At 45.6% G+C, this 23,314-nt stretch overlaps 1 protein-coding gene across 1 annotated transcript in view; it reads right to left on the bottom strand.

The window, feature by feature from the left end:
- The window catches only part of LOC111861210 (rho GTPase-activating protein 7), a 174,637-nt gene that overhangs the window by 25,951 nt on the left and 125,372 nt on the right, over positions 1 to 23,314 (bottom strand). The window contains exon 7 of the mRNA XM_023849671.2: positions 19,784 to 19,855. Coding sequence (XP_023705439.1) covers positions 19,784 to 19,855 — 72 coding nt within the window. The remainder of the gene's footprint in view (positions 1 to 19,783; positions 19,856 to 23,314) is intronic.

Raw genomic sequence — 23,314 nt, 5'->3', positions numbered from 1 at the left:
AGTGCTCCGATAGAAGAGGATAGGTGTGACTCGCGTATTGAGATGCGACGTAGGGATAAAAAATCCTGAACAGTTTTAATATTTTTAATATTTAATATTTATCAATATATGATGAACATATATTTTAGTTATTTTAGTATGAAGACGGCAAGGCATGCAGTGAGGTAGTTTAACGTAAATCAAAAAGCACCTGAAGATGGCACCTTTGTGCCGAAACATGTAATGCGGGAGTGAAGTGGATGAGTGTATGCACTGTAAGACGGCTAGAATAAATCATGGACATACATACGAAGTTTCATACAGGCTGGTTCAGCCATTCGAAAGTTGATTGGGGTGAGGGGATTCACAGACAAAAGGACAAGACGAAGATCGCATAATCTTGCTTTGGGAATGTAGCATAGAAAGAATCCTACATCCACACAACGAAAGTAAAATCGAGTGTTCTATGGCGAGATGGGTATCACGTGACTTGTTTTCTGTGTATTCTGCGCTACGCAGCAATATAACTGTTTTCTGCGTTGTCCGTGCCTTGGCTATATAACGAGTCCGCTTGCAGCTAAGGGCAGTCCAGGAGGGTTCAGCAGTTGAGAGTACAAGGACGAGAATGGAGCGTGTCCTTAGTGATTTGTGAAGATTGAGTATAGATTAGGACAGGGGAGTAGAGAGCGATTGAAGACGAAATAACAAGAAGACTTCATAGTGATTTGAAGTGACAGTTTCTGTGTTGATATCCATTACTAGGATTTATTAATTGTAATTAAGAGAGAGTGTGTAACTGAAGTGGTAATAAATGGAACCATCCGATCTAGAACCCGTTATTTTCGTCACACGTACCCCCCTACACGAGACAATTTTCAGATTAGTTCTGGAATGGAAACAGACCAGTAAGCTTAATCCGTCAGCGAAACAAAAAGAAAGTGACTTTTTAGTCAGTTAACTTCCTCTCTTGTTTATTTACTCGGCAGTTAGTCGCTTTGTAGTGAGTGTTACGACACGTACATGCGGGCGGCTTCTTGCTCGCTTCCGCACTGACGCGATGTGTTGCAGTGTTTGTGTGGCCGACCCAATTGCCACTTGTTGGCAACGGCCGTGTTATGACAGCAGATGCGAACTGCAGGCTGGCTTCCCCATCTCGGCGTGGCTCACAGTGCCCAATCCAACAATTCGCGAAATCTGGTCCAGATCATGCGAAAATACAGACGATTTACAGTAAACTCTTGCTAATCCGGTTGCAGTTAATCCGATATCGGATAATCTGGATCGAAATACAAAAAATTCTGCTCGCAGCTGAGTAGATACTTTAAAAAGACACGTGGGGTTTAGGAGAAAGAGGACTTTTGGACTGTGTTGAGCCTGAAACCATGCAAGAAAATATTCAAGACAGGCTTTAAATGGACGAAGGCGACCCTGGATTTCTGCTTCTGATAGGGAATAAAATTCTGCAATGATTTTTTTTTATTATTTTCATCAGCATTAAGAGCCGGGACAGCGCAGTCGGTATAGCGACTGGCTACGGGCTGGACGGCCGAAGGGTCGGAGTTCGAGTTCCGGTAGGGTGAAAATTTCTCTCTTCTCCATGGCCTCCAGACCGGCTCTGGGGCCCACCCAGCCTCCTATGCAATGGGTACCGGGGGCTCTTTCCCCGGAATAAACTGGCCAGGGCGTGAAGCTAACCACTCACCAACTAATGCGGACTTCAAGAAAATGTGGATCTATACATCCACTCCCAAATACGCCTTCATGGCGTAGTGCTTAATTAGTTAAGCACAGCGACAACTTCACATTACCTTAGCAGCGAATGGTTTGGCAAAACGCCTTCGGTTCGGAAGCCTGCAAGCCTGACAGGATGTTTTTTGTGGCATCCTTCAGTCCTTTCAGGCGAATACCGGGGCAGGACATCATATTAAACAGCGTGTCTTCCTCATACATTCCTCCCAATTCATAATCATCTTATCATAGTCGAGTCGGTGCTGCGTAACTTCATAACATAACGGAACAGTGGACCAAGAAGGTAAAGGTAAGGTTGAGCCTGTGCTTAACTAATTAAGCAGCACGCCATGAAGACGTATGCGGGAGTGGAGGTATAGCTCCACAATTCTCGACCTCAGCACTAGATGGAGGAGAATGGTCAGCTTCACGCCTCTGCGGCTTTACCCCCGCTACCCGTTGGATAGGAGGCTGAGTGGGCCCCAGAGCCGGTCTGGACGCTGCGAAGAAGAGACAGCGTGTAGCTCTGCCGGCCGAAGAAGCCAGGGTCCTGGTTCCCAACAAGACATTAGCCTGCTAGCGAGACCACTGCTTCGTGTGATTCGTACCGACAGTATCACGTACTCTGTGCAATTTATAGAGCCGCTCTGGGGTCCACCCAGCCTCCTATCCTGTGAGTACCGAGAGTGGAGTAGCTGCAACATGCAGTCTACTGCTGAGCTTAGGCATGTGTGGAGGTACACCTTCATATACTCATACGTCTTCGGAAGCTGGTGTTTAAGCACGGGAATGACGTTTTTACTTTGGCCTATTTGAGCCACAGATATTACGGGCCCACAGCTATGAAACTCGCCTTAGGGGAGAAACGGGCGCGTATGAATGTCGGTACAGTTTAGCTGACTTTACCAATATTCATTTACACGTATTTTATACAATCCTATAACTGTATTTTGTTTTTACTTGGTCTCGCCCCCGGGGTGTATGAGAACAGGTTGTTCAGAAGGGAAAAACTTAAGAGGAAGGAAGTAAAGTACAGTACACAGTAAAGTACATATAAATCTGTGTCCAGATGCCATGTTAACAGAATGATGGAGAGCTACAAACCGAGGAACTTCATAATTTGTATTCAATTTGCCAAAAATTCTTATGTGTGGGCTAATAATTGATGAAGAGGCCGGGGGGGGTAATGTAGCACTCATTCGGGAAATGCCAGATGGATACAAAATTTTAATCGGAAAAGGTGCAAAGGTAGAGCTTGAAGTAAATGGGAGAATATCAAAAATTTACTTTGTGTGCGTTATTTTGCAACGTCGAATGGTAGGATGACAGATGAATGACAAATTGGAAAGAAGCGGTCGTGGCCTAATTTAAATACTACCTCGAGGTCAAACTCCGTGGCTTTAATCCGCAGGCGAACTATACCGACCGAGCGACCGCCGCTTGTCGGCGAAGTTAGTGCCAACTTCAGCGGATAGAGGGTGTCGCGTGGTCAGCGCAACGAATCCCCATGGCAGTTAATTTCGGTTTTCTAGACCGGAGCCGCTGCTTTTCCATTCAAGAAACTCCTCAATTATCCCCACGAGGCTGATTGGACCCCGTTCCAAACCCGCCACTTCTCGGAAAATCTGGTAGCGCCGGGAATCATACCCGGGACCTCTGGATCTGTAGCTAGGAACTCTGACCACTGAGGAGGTCTCAACTTGGGAGGTACTGAGGAATATCACAAACTCCTACGTCACGGACGTGATTCCAGCCGGGCAACCAAAGCTGTATCAGAACGTCCTGCATGATTTAATAAAATCTTACAACAAAAATTGTCGATTATTTTTATTTGGCTTATGCCCTTTTAGCACCGAGGGCTTCAATTTTTACGTCATCTGGCAGCTTTCATGTTGCCTCAAGACTACTCTGCGCCAGCTTCACTGACTAATACAAACACAGCGCCGGCCGCGTCGGACGCTCTAAACGTCTTGGGTATCATGTGGAAAGTCTCGTAAGTCTGCAAGCGCCGCGCAACGGGCAGACGCAAACACACACATGCACAAGAGCCTTGAGAAGGACATCTCTACTCGTAACTCGAAATAACTTGCACAGAGGGTGGAAATGAGATCCATCCTGACAGCATTTTCAGTAACACATGCTTCACGCCCCGGCCTCTGTACTCCCGGTAACCATTGCCCCTGTCAAGAACAGAACCGCGGCCGTCCAACCAATAGCCCGTCGCTATACCGACTCTTAGGCTTTTCTGTACGTCTATGATATATAAACATTTCCTGCTTACAAATCCAGAGGTCCCGGGTTCGATTCCCGGCGCTACCAGGTTTTCTGAGTAGTGGGTCTGAAACGAGGTCCACTCAGCCTCGTGACAATCGAGGAGCCATTTCAAGGAAACAGCGGTTCCGGTCAAGAAAACCGAAATTAACGGTCGTGGGGATTCGTTGCGTTGACCACGCGACACCCTCTATCCGCTAAGCTGGCACTAACTTCGCCGACAAGCGTCGGTCGCTCGGTCGGTATAGTTCGCCTGCAGACTACAGACCACGGAGTTTTTTTTTTTTTGTAGATTATTGATGCTAGACTTCCACAATGTGAGACATGAAAATCCCACGGCTCTTGTATCGGTCGGCGAATCACCAATCCCTGCTCCAGCAGAAGATCCGGGCAGAATTAAAACATGTATTCAGAAGAACTGTGCTGGCAACAAATCTGTTACTTACGTCCGTATGTGAGATGAGGAGTTGAGCGGTACTTAGATTTACAAATGCGTTGCTGGGTAGCAGAAACCGTTGGAGGGAATCGCTCGACCCGTGAATACAATGAAGGATGTTCACAGACATGTTACCCATTGTGTTGGCCTGAACAATTCACTCTCTGGCTCACGTTATCCTGAATTTCTCTCGCGGTGTTGCAGACAAGGCAATGGTGAAAACGAAAATCCACCTCCCCGAGCGCAAAGTTCGCACTCTCGCACTCTCTCGTAATTCAGTTTCCACTGGGCTTATCTTTACCTGCATATGTATCCAACGTTCGTATTTTCACGCATCTCCATCATATCGTTTCAATTATGTCACGTGTATTAGTGGCTATAGACGGGGTTTCCATTAGTGAATAGACATACTGACCACTTACAGGTAAAAACAAGGTAAAGCTATCCCTGTAACAGGCCGTGAAGGACCATAAGGTTGTGAGACGTCGAGGCTCCCACATTAGCTAGACCAGCGTTGGCCAACCTAATACATCTCGAGGGCCAAATTTAGTTTATAGAACACCATCAGGGGCCAGATACGGTGTTTCTTTCAGAAGAGTGGTCGGGGAGTATTGCCCCCCAAACCGAATCAGTCACAACCCGTATANAAAAAAAAAAAAACAATGACCTCATCGGGACTTGAACCTGCGACCTTCAGGCTTGTAACATAGTGCCCCACTTAAAGGTCAATAATAAAAATAATTATTACAGCATTGCTGATTTCCACACTACAGCTTCTCATGTACTTTCACCGGTCTTCACGTGGTAACAGCTCTCCACAATGGATATGCATCTGCAGTGTTTTCACTAGGCGTTTCCTGGTAACGAATCTTAGCAATGAGGATTCTTCAGCTTCCGCTGTCCGCTGGTTAACACTCTACGACCGACAGTCACTCGGCCAGTCTGTCTTGGAATAAAGCACCCATCTGGGGCTTACGGCCAGATTTTTATTACTGTCAGACAGTTGCGGGTTGGTTGATGTGGGGCGCTCTCTCTGACGAGAGGACCGGTCTGTCGGTTGCCAGAGTCACAGTCAACAGTGATAAGTCTGTTGTCAGTATGTACAACTTACATTTTATATGTGATTTCTGTCAGTCCAGGCTCAGTACAGCATATCATGCCCTATCCTTAGTAGCTCCTGCCTAGTCAATCGAACGGTCGTATGCTTGACCGCCACCAAATATCAAGCCTCTTATATTTCGTATGTCGGGTTCGCTTTATCCAATGTTGAGAACATTTGTATTTTCATGATTTTGTATGACATCTGCTTGTTGCGTCGGTTGTCTTCAAGTCAACTCCTTTGCACGGACCCCACGAAAAACATCGTCTTCTGTTGTTGAGAATGCGTGTTTATTGGCCCGTTACCTAGCACTGAATATATATGAAAGGCACAGAAAACACTTCTTGCTACGTTGGTTCTATTGTTACGTGCACGTACTTCGGGCGTTGACAAAAATGAGTACATACGTCACAGTAAGTCACAGTTGTTCAGATGGCCAGAAAATTCACTTCCTTTCATGTAACCTACAGGTTCATTGCCGTTTTCACAAAAGCCCATCAATCGTCACTTTCCTAAGCCAGAAGAATCCAGTCCACAACGTCACGCCTTCGACCCTAAATATCAATATTAATAGTATCCTTCCATTTTCACGCCAGTCCCTATATTTCTCCTTTTCCTTCGCGTTAAAACTAAAAGAAAATAAATTGTCCCTATCCTTAATTACGCACTATGCCATGAAGACATAAATGAGTGAAGGTATAGTTCCATTATTCTTGACCTTGGTATCTGGTGGAGGTGAGTGGTCAGCTTCACGCCGCTACCGCTTTACCCCCGGTGAAAGAGTACTGGCTATGGGCTGGACGACCGGGGTTCGATTCCCAGTAGAAAGTTATATACTTCTCCAAGTTGTCCAGACTGATTTTGGGGCCCACCCGGCCTCCTAGCCAATTCGTGCCGGGGGACTCTTTCCGCGGAGGTAAAGAGGCCGAGGCGTGAAGCTGATCACTAAACTCCATCTAATGCCGAGGTCAAGAATGCTGGAGCTATACCTCTACTCCCGCGTATACCTTCCTGGCACAGTGCTTAATTAATTAAGCATAGGGATAACTCTGCCTTTAACAGTTTTGTTTTCAAGTAAGTATTGTATTACTATTCTTCTTCCTGCCTCACTATGAGAATAGAGTTATTTTTCAAATTCATGTTTCGATGGTGTCGAAAATATGAATTTAAATTTATTATTCTTGCAAAATTTTCACCGATGTATCTATAGAGTGTCTCATGTTCCGCCAACATTTTTTCGCAAATTTAGTGAGGTTTGGAACCCCTGACCTAAACAAAAAATAAATCGAAAGGAAATTGCATATAGATTACTGAATACCGCGAAATAATTATGAAATTATTGCCTATCAAAACACAAGAGATTCCGAACCTGTGACGCGCGTACCCAGGGGCAAACTAGATGAAATTGCGTTATGCATCACTGACGTCACTTACTAGTGATGTGGTCACGTGACACAACGCATGTCTACATTTTGCACGCATCTAACAGTCTTTCATCAAGTACGAGTTTGTGTTTTGTGCTGGTTCATTGCAGACAATGAATTCTATACAACAGATGGTGACGTCAGTGCGCCTTACATGGCGTACAACACAAAACTGCTAAACAAGCAACTAACTTCGGCTGAGAAATACTATCACAGATGCTGACAGGATCCCTCTCATATCAAATATCTATCCATTTATGGCTCTGCAGTCCTTTTGTTGGGCCTTGGCCGCATTTTCGGTTTCTTAATCCTATATACAGTCGTCAGTACACCTTGGACGGGGAATCAGCCCGTCTCAAGGCCGCTACCTGCACAGAGAATAAACGCAGACAGACATCCATGCCTTGAGTGGCATTCGAACCCATGACCCCAGCGTTCGAGCAAGCGAAAACAGTTCATGCGCGGCCACTGTGTCGGCTGTCCAGTACCTGCAGATGCAGAATTTTATTAAACTACTTCTTAACGCTTTGAAGCCTTAACCGGTAAGGTAAAAGGTAAATTTTTCCTGTGAATCAATTAAGCACCACGCCATGAAGGCCATGAGGGGAGTGTACATATTTTTTCCCCCTTGGCACTACAGCCCCAGTGGGCCTAGGCCTACCTCCATGAACTTCTCCGTTCACTTCGGTTTTTCTAGATCTTAAGACATAACGGTAGGACTCCTTGGGCGGGTGATCAGCTCGTCGCAAGCCCTCTACCTGCACACAAACATCCATGCCCTGAGTGGGATTCGAACCCACGATCCCGGCTTCCGAGGGAGTGAAGACAGTGCACGCCTTAGACCGCTCGGCTTCCGTGGCCGGCATGGATATACGTATAGATACAGATTTTCTTGACCTCGGACTAGTTGAAGGTGAGTGGTCAGCTTCACGCCACGGCCGCTTCATCTCGGGGGAAAGAACCACGGTACCTATTGAATAGGAGGTTGTATGGACCCCAGAACCGGTCTGGACGACGTGGAGAAGAGAAAATTCTTGACCATACCGGGACTCGAACTCCGATCCCTCACGTTAAGAGTACGGAAGCGTCAGCTGTTGCACCAGTAAATCTTAACCAAACTTGTACTAAAAAAGATAAAGGGAGTAACGCGGACTGCAGTTCAGTTTTTGTGACGTATATCGTTAATAAATAACGCGTACTTTAACTTTACTCTGAAGTTGTAGTGAACTGCTTTATTAAAAACCCTCAGACTAATTTGATGCGCCTTAATCTTACTTTCTGGCTACCGTGAATTCTTGAGCTTTCCGAACTAGGTCCATATAAAGAGAACCTTCGCTTTACTCAATATAATTTGATTCACGAACTCGCTTAGTACTCCACGACGTCCAGACCGGCTCTGGGACCCACCCAGCATCCTATCCAATGGGTACCGGGGGCTCTATCCCGGGGATAAAGTAACCGGGGCGTGAAGCACACCGCTGACTTCCAACAAACGCCGAGGTCAAGAATAGGCGGATCTACACATCCACTCCACCGTACGTCTTCATGGCGTAGTGCTTAATTAGTTACGCATAGGGACAAATTTACATCTATCTTATTCGCGAAGTTTTGAAGACTCCTGGTACATCCTGTACATTTATGCTACGTGGCTTCAGCAGCCTTAGGAGTGCCGTTTTGGTTTTGCTAAACCTACCGATCCGCTCCTATCAGAATGAAAATCAACCTACTTTTTTTTCTATTTTTTTTAAACATTGTAAGATTTTGTGTAAATATACACGTGGATATGAGAATCTGCAATTCCTTTACCTCCATATTTCTATTCTAGAATCCCGCCGCCAAATTTAATCGAAATCCTTTCAGTCGTTTGGGAGATAAATCCATAGGTACAGAGAAACGGACGTTATCTTTCCGTTACACGTTCACTTCACGCATGTTGTTAACGGAACGCATCAGCACACACCACGCCTTGCTATTGTTAGCACGGGACAATTCACAGACTTTCACATCTGGCAATTCGGGATTTAGGCCATGTTGATGGAAAGTTGCACACTAGATAACTCGCGATAAAGTCTAACAATTTAAAAATAGAACGATCCCAAAATATGGGACAAAAGAGAGCACTGTTCTATAATCTATAAACAACAAAAGGTGAAGTTAAATCTGGGTCGAGGAATTTCTGTTTTACTGTAAACGTTTCGATACAAGCTGCAGTCTGTTTACACAGCACCTACAAATTACTGCTGCGAATCTCTGCCAAAACTCGAAGCAAACGAGATATCGTTGCATCTACATGTCCCCCTTATGTCTGACGATCGATGCCACCCTGTTTCAAGGCTTCTATAATTTATACAGGTGATTTCGATATCAACGCAAACTAAATGTTCTATTAATATTACAAGCCCGAGAACTCATTGTCCCCAAGCAAAATCCTCTAACAAACGAACTCTGATGTTTTATGTACTAATAAGACGTTTAATATACGTATATGTATGCTTAATGGAGGAATGAAACAAAACCAAAGATTCAAAGACTATATTTACCTTCCTGCCTGAAGGGGAAAACCTGAATATTCAATGAGAAATTTCGAATCCATAAAGTTCATGACTATACATTTAATCACAACACAGAATACGCAGTGCTTTTTTAAAATTACACAGGACAAGGTGCGAAACTTATATTTACTTGCATTTATTTCCATCGGTATAATTTTTGTATAGGTACACTATTGTTTACCTTTACACTATATGTCAATTATCTTCAAATTTAACGTTTTAACAAGAATGTATATAACAATGTTACACGCAATATATCAAACCTGTAACACATAATATACCAACTGTAAACACTGGCCAATGTAAGGGGTAAGCAGTGTGTAAAAAAGGTAAAGATGTCCCTGTACTTAACTAAGCACTAAGCCACGAAGACGTATTGGGGAGTGGATGTATAGCACCATATAGTCTTGACCTCGGCACTAGCTAAAGGTGAGTGGTCAGCTTAACAACACGGCCGCTTTACCGCCCCGGTAAACAGTCCCCAGTACACACTGGACAGGAGTCTCAACTGGCCCCAGAACCGGTCTGACGACGTGGAGAGAAGAAAAATCTCGCCGCTACTGGGACTCGAACTCCGACCTCTGGGCCATCCATCCAGTAGGCAGCCGATACACTGACTGCGCTATTCTGGCTCCATAACAATCAGGTGCCAACGGCACACTGTGTTCCCAAGCGGTCACCCACCCAAATACTAGCCATGCCGAACGTTGCTTAACTGTGACGATCATACGTTATGGTTTATAGTACCAAGTACACGGTAGCTTAGTTGGATGAAGCAGTATGCTACAAGCCAGAAAATCGCGGGTTCGAATCCTGATGTAGTCACTGGATTTTTCAATTGACCTAATCCTTCCAGCAGCACTATGGCCCTGGGGTCGACTCAGCCTCTAACAAAAATGATTACCAGGAATATTCCTGAGGGGGTACAGAGCTGCCGGAGGTAAGGCTGACCTCACCACCATCTGTGAGCCGACTGTCAAGAAAATGTGGAAGCCTCGACATCTCACAACCCTATGGGCCTCCACGGCCTGTTACAGGGACAGCTTTACTTTTTCATGGCCTACAGTGTACGTGTGCTGATGGAAATACGAAACAAGACGAAGCTACGACTGGATATTTACACGTTTACTTCTAACAACCTTCAGGAGATATTCTGTACAGCGGAATAAGGTCCTATCATACGGTGTTAAATGTTTCTCATTCCATTTCTCTAAGCAACTCGTTTTATTACTGGAATGAATGTAACCGGGTACAAAACTGCAACAGCAATCTAAGGCCGCAGATGTTTCGTTGCTTGGCAACGGTCTCATTCACAAAGCCAATACACGCTGTGCCAAGGCCGACAATTAAATACTAGTACAGAAACTGAAGTTGCGTCTCAACTCGCTGATTAATTATGCACTACGCTTTGTTCCGTAAAGGGTTTCTTTTCCGACTAAAATTTTGTAATATTCTAGTAATGCTTGCTACCATTCAGTTCAGAACCTTTTGTCTTCTCGTCTGTTGTCTAAAAACGTAAAAATTATACTACTTACTTACTCATGGAGCTGAGCCCTTCTTGAAGAACTGCGAATTCTGCAGCTACTCAAGAATTTCCCAGCATTTTATGGAACCCGAAGGTTCATCACCGTGTTCACAAGAGCCCTCCACTTGTCCCTATCCTGAGCCAGATCTATCCAATCCATACCATCCCATCCTATCTCTCTAAGATCCATTCAAATATTGTCCAGCCGCCTACGCCTTGGTCTTCCCTGTGGTCTCCTTCCTTCTAGCTTCCCCACCAATATCCTATACGCATTCCTCGTCTCCCCCATTCGTGCTACATGACCTGCCCACCTCATCCTCTTCGACTTGATCACTCTAATTATACTTGGACAAGAGTACAAGTTATGAAGCTCCTCATTGTGCAGTTTTCTCCAACCTCCTGTGATTTTATCTCTCTTTGGTCCAAATATTCTCCTCAACACCCTGTTCTCAAACACCCTCAGTCTATGTTCCTCCCTTAATGTCAGAGACCAAGTTTCACACCCATACAGAACCAGAGGCAAAATTATAGATTTGTATATTCTCATTTTTATGTTTCTGGGCAACAGACCAGAAGACAAAAGGTTCTGGACTGAATGGTAGCAAGCATTACCCGAGTTCAATCGCCTCTTAATTTCCGCCTGAATCAGGTTTTGATCTGTTATCGTTGTTCCCAAATATCTGAACTGTCCCACATTTTCAAAACATCTGTTTCCTATCTATATGTCATGATTTTGCCCTGCATTTTGGTGACGAGACAGCAACATATACTTAATTTTCTCTGTGTTTACTTCTAGACCAACCTCTTTACTTGCGTCAATTAAAGTTTGTGTGTTTTTCCTTATGGTATCTACATTATGACCCAGTAGATTCACATCATCGGCATAGGAGAACAGCTAATGTGTCCCGTTTAATTTCAGTCCCACCTGGTTTTCCTGGACCTTCCTAATTGCATATTCTAAGGCAAAGTTGAAAAGGAGTGGCGATAAAACATCTCCTTGTTTTAGACCATTCTGGATGGGAAATTTATCAGACAAATGTTTACCTACACGGACTTTACTATAAGTTTCGTTTAAACACGTTTTAATCAACCTAACTAGTTTCATGGGTATCCCAAACTCTATTATACAGAACTATAATTAGGAGCTGGGATAGCGTAGTCGCTGGCTTCCCACCGCGGCGGCCCGGATTCAAACCCGGGTCTGGTCAAATGGGATTTGTGGTGGACAAAGTGGCGTTGGGGTAGTTTTTCTCCGAGTACTTCGGTTTTCACTGCTAATCTTCATTCAACCAAATTCTCTATCATCATAATCACCCGGAGCAGGTACAATAGGCCAATCAGTGGCCGCCGTGCCGAGTGGACCCAACTGGACTCCACCCCCACTATACGAATTCGAAAATATAGCGTAGTCGGTTTAGCGACTGGCTACGGCCTGGACGACCGAGGGGTAGGGTCAAGAATTTTCTCTTCTCCAGACCGGCTCTGGGGTCCACTCAAGAGTACCGGTGGCTCTTTACCCGGGGGTAAAGCGGTCGTGGCATGAAGCTGACCATTCACCTCCAACTAGTGCCGAGGTCAAGAAAATGTGGATCTATACATCCACTCCCCCATACGCCTCCATTGTGCAGTGCTTAATTGGTTCAGTACACGGAAAACCTTACCTCTTCTTTTTTTTTTTGCCAGAACTATAATTTTTCCCGTGGTTACGTATGGGTGTGAAACTTTATCTCTGAAATTAAGGGAGGAACACAGACTCAAGCTGTTTGAGAACAGGGTGTTAAGAATATTTGGCCGAAGAGGGCTGAATTGACAGGAGGTTCGAGAAAACTGCATAATGAGGAACTTACACCATCCGTCAAGTATCATTAGAATGATCAATACAAATTATTATTTTTTCTGGACGTTATCCATCGTCCTGTCTTTATTTAAAACACAACGTTTCGGAGATTGGATTCTGTCTCCGTCTTCAGCTGGAACCTACTCAGTTGGGCCCAACCGAAAGCACTAGTCCCTGTGTAACAAAATAACGCGAGAAGGTACATTAAGGTCTAGCCACAAACTGACTCAACAAATCACAGCCTTTCTATTGTATTTAACCTGTCGCTTTTATGCAATCCGATGGCTCGTTATTGGGTTCTAAAGAGCCAGATGAATCCAGTACACGCTCTCAGGCTGTACTTCCTCAGCATTCATCCTTCAACGCCCATCTAGGCCTCTTCCCTTCACATGTCCCGCGTTTTCAACTCAACCAAACAACTACCCACAAGCGCCACAGTGTAGGCTTCTATGAACTACATCTCATTAAAGGTTCGGCCACACAGAGCGCTACGGTATGTTCGCTACGTACGCTGTGTACACTCTGCGACGCAGCTAACATAGGGAACATAGCGTACGTAGCGTACGGAAGTCTGTGTGGCCAGTCACATTGGCAATAAAGAGACATATTTTTCTGTTCGTATAGCGAACATAGCGTACGTAGCGCTCTGTGTGGCCGAAACTTTAGTCCCACCCCACTAGCAATAAAAAAAAAAAGTTAGCCGTCAACACAACAAATGACTTACAATAACCGGTACTTTACAGAATGAAATTTAGTTCCTGCTATATGTTTCGGTCCTCATGGGACCATCGTCAGGCAGTAATATATGAATACTGAACTCCTAATATGGATCCATATTTGGAGCAACGTTTCATGTTCTGTAATGTAGATTGTACTTAGAGCTACAATTTTTCATTTCGTCCGTTCCTCTTATACCCTTATACGGGTGTCGAGGTTATCTTTTATTCTTTTTTAATCATTTCACAGACGGTAGGACTCCTTGGACGAGAGACTGGCACGTCTCATGGCCGTTACCTAAGCACAAGACAACACAAACACAGAAAAACGCATACACACACCACACATCCATGCCCTAAGTGGGATTCGAACCCACGATCCCGGCTTCCGAGCGAACGAAGACAGTTCAGGCCTTAGACCGCTCGGCTACCGTGACCGGCTGAGTTATAAGCATTAAAATTAAATATAATAAAAGTATACCTAGCAATATATTTAAAAAATATATTGTATACTGGTCTTATTATTATAGTATTAAAATAATGTCAGTTTTCAAGGTTACAATGCCCACTATGGTGTAAAGTTACATTTCGTGGATCCATGTCCGATGATGGTCCCATGAGGACCGAAACACGTAGCAGGAAATAAACTTTAATCTGTAAAATATTGATTTGATTATAAATCATCTGTTCTGACGACGATGTACGTCTATGACACACAACAGGATCCACGCTATGAGGAGATGTATCGTGTATCCACAGTTCGAGGCACGGGGTACCGCAGTTGGTTGAGGCACTATGCTACAAGCCGGAAGGTCGCGGTTTCGAATCCTGATGAGGTCATTGGATTTTTCAGTTGACCTAAACCTTCCAGCCGCACTATGGCCCTGGGGTCGACTCAGCCTCTAACAGAAACGAGTATCAGGAACCTTCCTGGGGGTAAAGGGTGACCGGTGTTTAAGGCTGACCTTACCGCCATCTGTGAGACGACCGTCTAGAAAATGTGGGATCCTCGACGTCTCATAACCCTATGAGCCTCCACGGCCTGTTACAGGCATAGCTTTACCTTTACGAAGTAGTAGTTTCAGGGCTTGGAACAGAAAGATGAAGAAGAGATTAAGTAAAATTTTACAAAGGAATTCTGTTCCGTGCACTCATTCGTTGCTACTGAAACACGCAGTAAAAAGAAAATTGATATACATTAAAGACGGCAAGATTCATTTATCTGTTAAGTGTAATTATATTTACATAAGCCGTTATGAAGGCTACTTAACTGGGATCTGAAATATGCTTCCTACGTCACAGCAAATGCTTCCTAAAGCAAGGTCATCAATACTGTAAATTAATAATAGTTAGCCAAGATAGCTTAGCCCATAAAGCGATGGGCTACGAGCTGGAAGGCCGATGTTCGATTCCTAGCAAACGCATGCGATTTTTCCCCTCTCCACGGTGTCCAGACCGGCTCTGGGATGAAACCAGCTTCGTGTCCAATGGGTACAGGGAGCTCTTTCCCCAGGGATAAAGCGGCAGAGGAGTGAAGTTAACCACTTAAATCCATCTAGTGCCGAGGCCAAGAATGGTGGAACTATACCTCAACTCCCCTACATGTTTTCATGGCATAATGTTTAATTAATTAACGAGAGGCCGATCACAGTGGCCGCGCGGACTAAGGCGTGAACCGTCTTCGGCCGCTAAAGCACTGGGATCGTCGGTTCGAATCTCGCTCAAGACATGGATGTCTGTGTGTGCGTTTATTCTATGCTTGTGTTGTTCTGCGTGTAGATAACGGCTTTGCGACGGGCTGATCCCCCATCCAAGGAGTCCTACCGACTGTGTATAGATTAAGAAACTGAAAAAGCGGCCAAGGTCCAAAGGGTTGTAGAGCCACAGACCTATACAAATAACGGCAGTGTACTCCAGTTTGCAGTGCGAGTTTCCGAATCAGTAATAAGCGATTCTGCGTTCTCAATTGTATTGATGTTCACTTACTGCTGACAACACCGCTCGCCTCTGTTAGTTATATTCTGACTTCCGTGCGTATCTGTCACTTCAGCGTACGAAATCTGCGAGTTCTGAGTTCTGTCGTGTGACATTATGCAGAGGAACTGCTTTTGGGAATGTAACTTGATTTATGTTTGGGCTTCATGGATCCCAGAGAAAGGTTCTCGTAACACCGTGTTACCTTCCGGGATGTGACGCCGTGCAGTCAGGCAAAAGCTTTTGTAGGAACGAACTACAGCCTACTACGTGGTTCATGTTGGATGCTTGCGCTGCATACTTTTCAACTGTGAAGACGGAGGTACTGATATTTCGAAGCGTCTGTGGACTTTTGTCGGACTATGCGGTGCCACATTCCGAAAGGCAGTATCCTTCGCTGTCACTGCTTTGAGGAGGAGGCCCTTACATTTGCCAGCACCACTACAAGACATGCAAGTACAGGTCTTACAAAATAACTGCATGGAGCTGAGCCCTTCTTGAGAAGCCCAAGTGGCTCAGCCACTGGAGAATTTTCAAACATTTTGTGGAACCCGAAGGTTCATTACAGTGTTCACAAGAGCCCTCCACTGGTCCCTATCCTGAGCCAGATCAACCCACTCCATATCACACCATCTACGTCTAGATCTTCCTAGTGGTCTCATTCCTTCTGACTTTCTCAGCAAAATCCTATATGCATTCTTCTTCTTCTTCTCCTCCTCCCCCCCCCATTCGTGCTACATACCCTGCCCATATCATCCTTCTTGACTTGATCATTCTAATTATACTTGGAGAAGAGTACAAGTTATGAAGCTCCTCATTACGCAGTTTTCTCCAGCCTCCTGTCACTTCATCCCTCCTCGGTCCAAATATTCTCATCAACACCCTGTTCTCAAATACCCTCAGTCTATGTTCCTCCCTTAATGTGAGAAATCAAGGTTCACACACATACAGAACCACAATTAAAATTATACCCGAACTCAAGTCTCCTCTTAATTTCCTCCTGAATCCAACTCCAATTTGCTACTGCCGTTCCCAAACATCTGACCCGTGCCACATTTTCAAAGCATCTGTTATGATTCTGCCCTGCATTCTGGCGAGCAAGTGTGGACCTAAACGGTTCACATCCATGTCACACCCGAGGAAAGAGTGTCAAGCTTAGGCAGATTGGGCCGGTTCGAACAGAGTAGCATCCCAGCCATCCGGGCCAGACCCGACGTTAGCAACCCCTGTACTGACTGAGCTATCACGGAGTTGGATGTAGCGTATTGATTGATAGGTTATTTAAAGACTCTCTTTCAACTACAGAGTTTATAAGCTACACTGTGTGTCTAAAGCATTTCTTAGCGTGCGTCACCACCAGATGCTGACGTCACTATATTTCAATACGAGAACCCAAATCACCGCACCGGAAATCTCGTGAGCTCACAGGGACGTTTCTTCCGGAAGATTGCCTAAGCAAGGTACAGACGCTTCAGGCGAAGTGTAGTCTAATGAGTGAACGGGTAGCGATTTGTAAGGATGCGGTACTACTGTAGCCCACGGCACTAGAGACATTCACATAGCGATACTGAGGAAAATCAAGAAAATCCCAATCAGGATAGCGGGAGCCAATCACACATTTGGAGTGTATATCTGCCGAATATATATAATGATGAGCAGGGCACGTAGCATGAATTTGGAGAAGAGGAATGTATATAGGATATTGGTGGGGAAAGCCAGAGGCAAAGAGTCCACCAGGAAGACCAACACGTAGGTAAGTGGATAATATTAAAATGCATCTTAGATAGGATGTGGTGGTATGGATTGGATTGATCTGGCTCGGGAATGGGACCAGCGGATGGCTCTTGTGAACACGGTAATGAACCTTTGGCTTCCATAAAATGTTGGAAAATTATTCAGTAGCTACATAATTGGGGGCGTCTCAAGAAGGGCTCAGTTCCATAAAGTTGGTAATATTTTCCGGATTGAGTTAAGTCAGTATTACAGGCTGGAGGACTGGGGTTCGATTCTAAGCAGCGGAAATGACTATTATCTTCGCCACTGAGCCAAGGCCGATTCCGAGGCCCACCCATCCTCCTGCACAAAGGAGACCGTGGACGATTCCCCTGGGGAAAGACGATCGAAGCGTGATGCTAACCACTCACTTCCATCGATGTCGAAATCACGCCTATGAAAGCAGAGATATGCTTCCACTCCAGACGTCTTCATGATTGCCCTTGTGCAGTCTTAACCTCGGCACCAGATGCAGGTGAGCGGTCAGCTTCACCCCCGGTACTCATTGGATAGGTGGCTGGGTGGACCTCAGACCCGATCTAGACGCTGTGTCAGGAATCGAACCTCGGCCGTCCCAATACCGACTCTGTGCGTCTTTATTGTGTGGTTCTTAATTACATATGTATCTCGGGAATAAACGCTTACGGGGGTGCATGCACACCCAGCAAAGTCCTTCCCTGAACTGGGTCTATTCGGCCCGTGGACAATCGTTTTTATGGCCCTGGCATGCTTTATCTTGAACAACTAAACTAACTGCAAAACGGTGTGGCCAAGCAACCACTTTGTGGTTCTCCTGACATATCATCGCGTGGCGCCAAGAAGGGGCCCATTTTTGTGGGGTTCAATGAAAGCCGGCAACGGAGAGAGTCGCTTTCAGACACGCTTTCAGACAGACACCCAGATTAGCACGGTACTGGCCCGGTTATCCGGATGTCTTGTTTGGAGGACGGACTCGAATGTCCAGTGTAAACACACAAACTTCGTCTGAAACTGCTTTCTAAAAAGGAATAAGCACAAACCTCTCACCTCAACCTAGTAGCGGGGTCAAGAATAGTGGAGTTATACCTCCAATGTCCCTTATGTCTTCATTGCAAGTAAAAGTTGTCCCTGTGTTCAATTAATTAAGCACTACGTCATGAAGACGTATGGAAGAGTGGATGTATAGATCCACAATTCTTGACCTCGCGCAACAGATGGAGGTGAGTGGTCAGCCTCACGCCCCGGCCGCTTTACTGCTGGAGAAAGAGCGCCCGCTGCCCATTGGTAGGCCCCAGAGCCGGCCTGGACGCTGTGCAGAAGATAAAAATCTCGTCCCAGCCGGGATTTGAAACTCCGCCCATCCGACGCGCCACTATACCGACTGCAAGTGCTCATGCCGCAGTGCATAATTAAGCATTTGGGGTTCTACTTTTACAAAGACAAAACAAAGGACAATAGCGTTCAATTAAGTTAATAAGATACTGTGCAGGACGTGAGGTTATGTCTTCTGGGATTAATGCCCTGTAGTCCCTTGAAAGTCATTCGACATTTCGGGGGATCTGCTTTCACACAGGTACCTTGTTCGGCATATTCGACCCTGGAGATGGAGCCGATGTTCCTCCGAAACGTCGGTTGACTTTCAACGGGCTACACGGCGTTATAACCTAGAGCAGTGGTTTTCAGCCTTTCTCAGGCCACGGCCCGGCGGTTGAGAAACACTGACCTAGAAGAAGATGAGCTACTACCATGTTCCTTTCGCTGATCTTCCACGGTGCGCAATTATCCGGGGAAACTGATTTCACATCCAGCGCGTATAATCAGGGGCCTATTGCATTTAGTTCATCGGCTACTAGTGGGAAATTTCAGAACTGATTCTTACTTGGAATTGTTTGGGACAACAACAAAACCAAGCTGTTGCGTTGTAAAGCAAAAAATTCTCGGAAGAACTTGTGACATGCCTACGTCTGCACAGAGATACCACCAGAAACTAAACATCCATAATTATGCAATTTAGCGATACATTTCTGTACACAGTTTCTATTTCCACGCATCAGCGTTTCTTAGCCGGCACGCGGCGACATATTGGATAAAAATGCTTTTATGTAATTCTTAAACATTCCATGTACGTTATTACACAAACCCCTTCGTATCAATTACCTGTACAGTGAAATTCATACGCCTGCTTGCAGTTCAGGTGAGCCGGGATAGCGACTGGATACGGGCTGGGCGGCTGAGGGACCGGAGTTCAAGTCTCGGTAGGGGCAACATTTTTCTACTCTCCACGCCGTCCACACCGGTTCTGAGACCCACTCAACCTCATATCCACTGGGCACAGGGAGATCATAATCAGGGTGTAAAGCGGCCTTGCGTGAAACTCACCACTCACCTCTATTTAAAGGTCAAGAATACGTGGATCTATTCATTCACTCCACCATACATCTTCATGGGCAGTGCTTCATTAGGTATGTAAATGCTGATTATAATACTCACCTTCGTACATCTGGGCATACTGTGGGAAACCTGCGGCCCGCAACCACTTGCATGCCTCTGCAGCCTCGATTTCTGCAACACAAAAAAAAATACTCAGCATCAGTTAAGAAATAAAAAAGTACGTAACTCCAGTGAACAAAATTCTTCAGACGCTAACAGCCGCTCAGCTTGTCAAGATTCCCAGACTGAACTCAGTTATTCCCTACCGTGGTCTCAACAGCCCTCCCTATCCATCACACAGTATTTCTTGAAGATTCATTTTAATATTATCTTACACGTAATCATCCTTTTCTACAGCTTTCCAGCTTAAATTCGCCAAGTATTTTATATATCTCGTATGCGTTTTATATTACCAGCCTATCCCTTTGAGAATTAAGAAAGTTTAATGACAGCATTTCGAGCCGGGATAGCTCAGTCAGTATAGTGATGGGCTACGACCGGGATTCGATTCCCGTCAGGCGCAAGAGGCTTTCCTCTACTCATCAGCGTCCAGATCGGCTATGGGACCCACACAGGCTGGTACTCAATCGGTATTGAGGGGGGTGGGGGGGCGACTGACTAACGTCAAGAATGGTGGAGTTATACCTCCACACCCCATGTCTCCGTGGCGTCGTGCTGAATTAATTAAGCACCAAAATAACTTTACCTCAATCACAGCATTCGTCCAGTGAAGTCAATTAACGAGATGGACGCATACAGAGCGTGTAGAAATTATACATTTTTCGGGTACTTTGGACGAACCGGGTCAGATGGACGCATTAATCGTGTGAATCCACCAAGTTCACGTTTAGTCTTCGAAGTGCACGGCGTGTAATTGCATAAGGAAATGATTAGAAACTATTATGACCCCTTAATCTGGTGCGCTGACATTAGATGTCACCTGAGTAAAGTAAAGGCAAAGTTGTCCCTGTACCGTGAAGGCGTACGGGGAGTGGAGGCACAAATCAACCACAGTTGACGTTGGCACTAGATGGAAGTGGGTGGTCAGTTTCACGCCACGGCCGTTTTACTCCCGCTGAAACAGCTCACGGTAGCCATTGGATAGGAGGCTGAGTGGGTCCCAGAGTAAGTCTAGACTTTGTGGAGAACTGAAAAATCTCTTGCCCCTGCCGGGACTCAAACCCCCACCGTTCAGCTCGTGACTCGTGTCAATACCGACTGAGCTATCCCGGCTCACAGACTCAATACAAGAATAAAGAAAACGATTACACTTTTCTGGGATATGACGCTGTGTAGTTCATATAATGGCACGAAAAGTTTGGAGGATCACAATACTTCCATCTTGAATGTAAGCTACACGGCGTCATATTCTAGAAGATTATATATACTGATATTCGGCGCTGTGAGAACCTCAAATCTCGTATGGCAGTACGGTTGCCTCTGCATATGAACAGTGCCATAAAGAAGACTTGTGGAGATAATGCTCCATATATTGCAGACGGAGTTAAAGCAGCCAGCTTCACGCTCCGGCCGCTTTACAGCCGCGAAAATATGATCCGGAATCCCTCTGTAGGAGGATCTGTGGGTACCATAGCCTCTGCCTCTGACAGAATGTTTAAAGCTCCGGCCGCATTCGCGTACAGTCGAGTTGCAAAGACTTCCTACCAGAAGGTCCTCGAAAATTTCCCAGCGGGAGCTCAAACTACATACGGAAAAAAAAGGATACTTCAACACCTTTACTCGACAGAGCTGTCATCTGCAGGCCTCGTCGGAAATTCAATTCCCCACATTCTATTCACGAACCAATGCCGGATCATCCACGAGGCTTCCGGTGATGCTGGAGTCGCTGTTGAGATTGCAGAGTTCGTGAGGTGTACGAAAGCATGAACAGATTCTCTGCCTGCGACAGCTCCCCCCGACCGCCTCTTTCAGCTTAACGTCGCGACATAGTAGTCCGAACCCATCATCAACATGGATTTTTTCTTCCTTGGCACTACAGCCCCAGTGGACCTAAGCCCACCTCCATGACCTTCTCCGTTCACTTCGGTTTTTCTAGATCTTACACATTCGGTAGGACTCCTTATCATATTCGTATTCAAGCAAAGTCTCGTCACCTCCACCCTGAAGGAGACAGTATGTCCCTCCGAAACGTCTGTAGCCACCCACTGGGCTACACAGAGCCACAATCCAGAAGACCAGAGCACGAATCTTCGCTTGTGTTGAAGTAAAGTCCTGTGGGCCTTATACCCCATAAGCACCACCGTCAGAACCTCAAACCTTACATCGTTTAATCTTACGAATTCAATCGTTTGATTTCTAGATAAGACACGCGAAAACATATTTCATCGCTAGTTTCAAAATGTTAAGTGCCTACGTGACTTCCTTTTCAACTGCAAAGCAAAATGAAACTATTCCGGGGGACGCGCAGGCAGCCACTAACCGACGGCGCCAAGTTTATGGCCGGTCCATTCCAAACACTTGCCACTTGTTTCCGATACCCAACAACCTTGGCCATCAGCACTGATAGTATCAGCACAACTAAAACAAATTCCAGCTTTCACAAAACCCAACAAATTCTCTTGGCTTGTTTGCACAGGATCCCTACTAAGGCCACAAAGGAGAAGGCAGACAGCGTCAGTAAAACGACATTGCCTGTATGACTCCCCTTGAAGAACGGCTTCAACCAGAGACCAAACTGGCTGGCAGATCAAGAGTGGATATTCGGTGTAGGCTCTAGATTCCAGAGTCAGCCCGACGTCTGTGTGCTCCAGACATCCTAACATGGTGTCATGACAATACTCTGGATACGAAGTTCTTACCTTCGCGGAGTACAGCGTGTTGAGACGCTAACCGTCGCTCACATACTCATGAAAATCGCAGTCCTATTACGAAATCAGAGCCGATCAGTGATCGCGCGGTCTAAGGCATGAACTGCCTTCGCTCGCTCTAACAGTGGAATCGTGGGTTCCAATCCCAGTCGAGGCGAGTTTGTTTTGTTCTGTGTGTAGGTAGCGGCCTTGCGACGGGCTGATCCCCCGCCCAAGGAGTCCCACCGTCTGTGTAAGAAAGATTACGAAACTGAAGAAGAGGCCAGAGCCCAACAAAGGGCTGTAGTGCCACTGATGAATCAATCAATAAAATTATGAAACCAAGAAGTTAATTACACTGCCCACAAGAGCCCGTCACCGTTCCCTACAACGAACCACATGAATCCGGTCCACATTCAACTATAAAATATACTTTTATACGGTTTTGCTATCTACTCCAAGGTCTTCCTTCAGGATTTCCGACTAATATTCTGTGTCCATTTTTCATTTCCTCTACACATACTGTATGCCGGTAGAAGTGGCCCCGCGGCCTAAGACATGAACTGTCTCAATTAGCTTGCTTGAACGCTGGGATCGTGGGTTCGAATCCCACTCATGGCATGAATGTTTGCGTTTATTCTGTGTTCTGTGTACGTAGCAGCCTTGCGACGGGCTGATCCTCCGCCCAAGAAGTCCTATATTATGAAGCTGAAGTGAAATGAAGTGTTACACCGATGCCCCATGCTCCAAATGGGCGCAACAGGGAGGGAGGGAGGGAGGGAGG

The sequence above is a fragment of the Cryptotermes secundus genome, unplaced genomic scaffold (genome assembly GCF_002891405.2).
Source record: "Cryptotermes secundus unplaced genomic scaffold, Csec_1.0 scaffold14, whole genome shotgun sequence".
NCBI lineage: Eukaryota > Metazoa > Arthropoda > Insecta > Blattodea > Kalotermitidae > Cryptotermes > Cryptotermes secundus.
The sequence above is the reverse complement of the archived record's forward strand: the minus strand, read 5'-3'. Positions and strand labels throughout refer to the sequence as shown.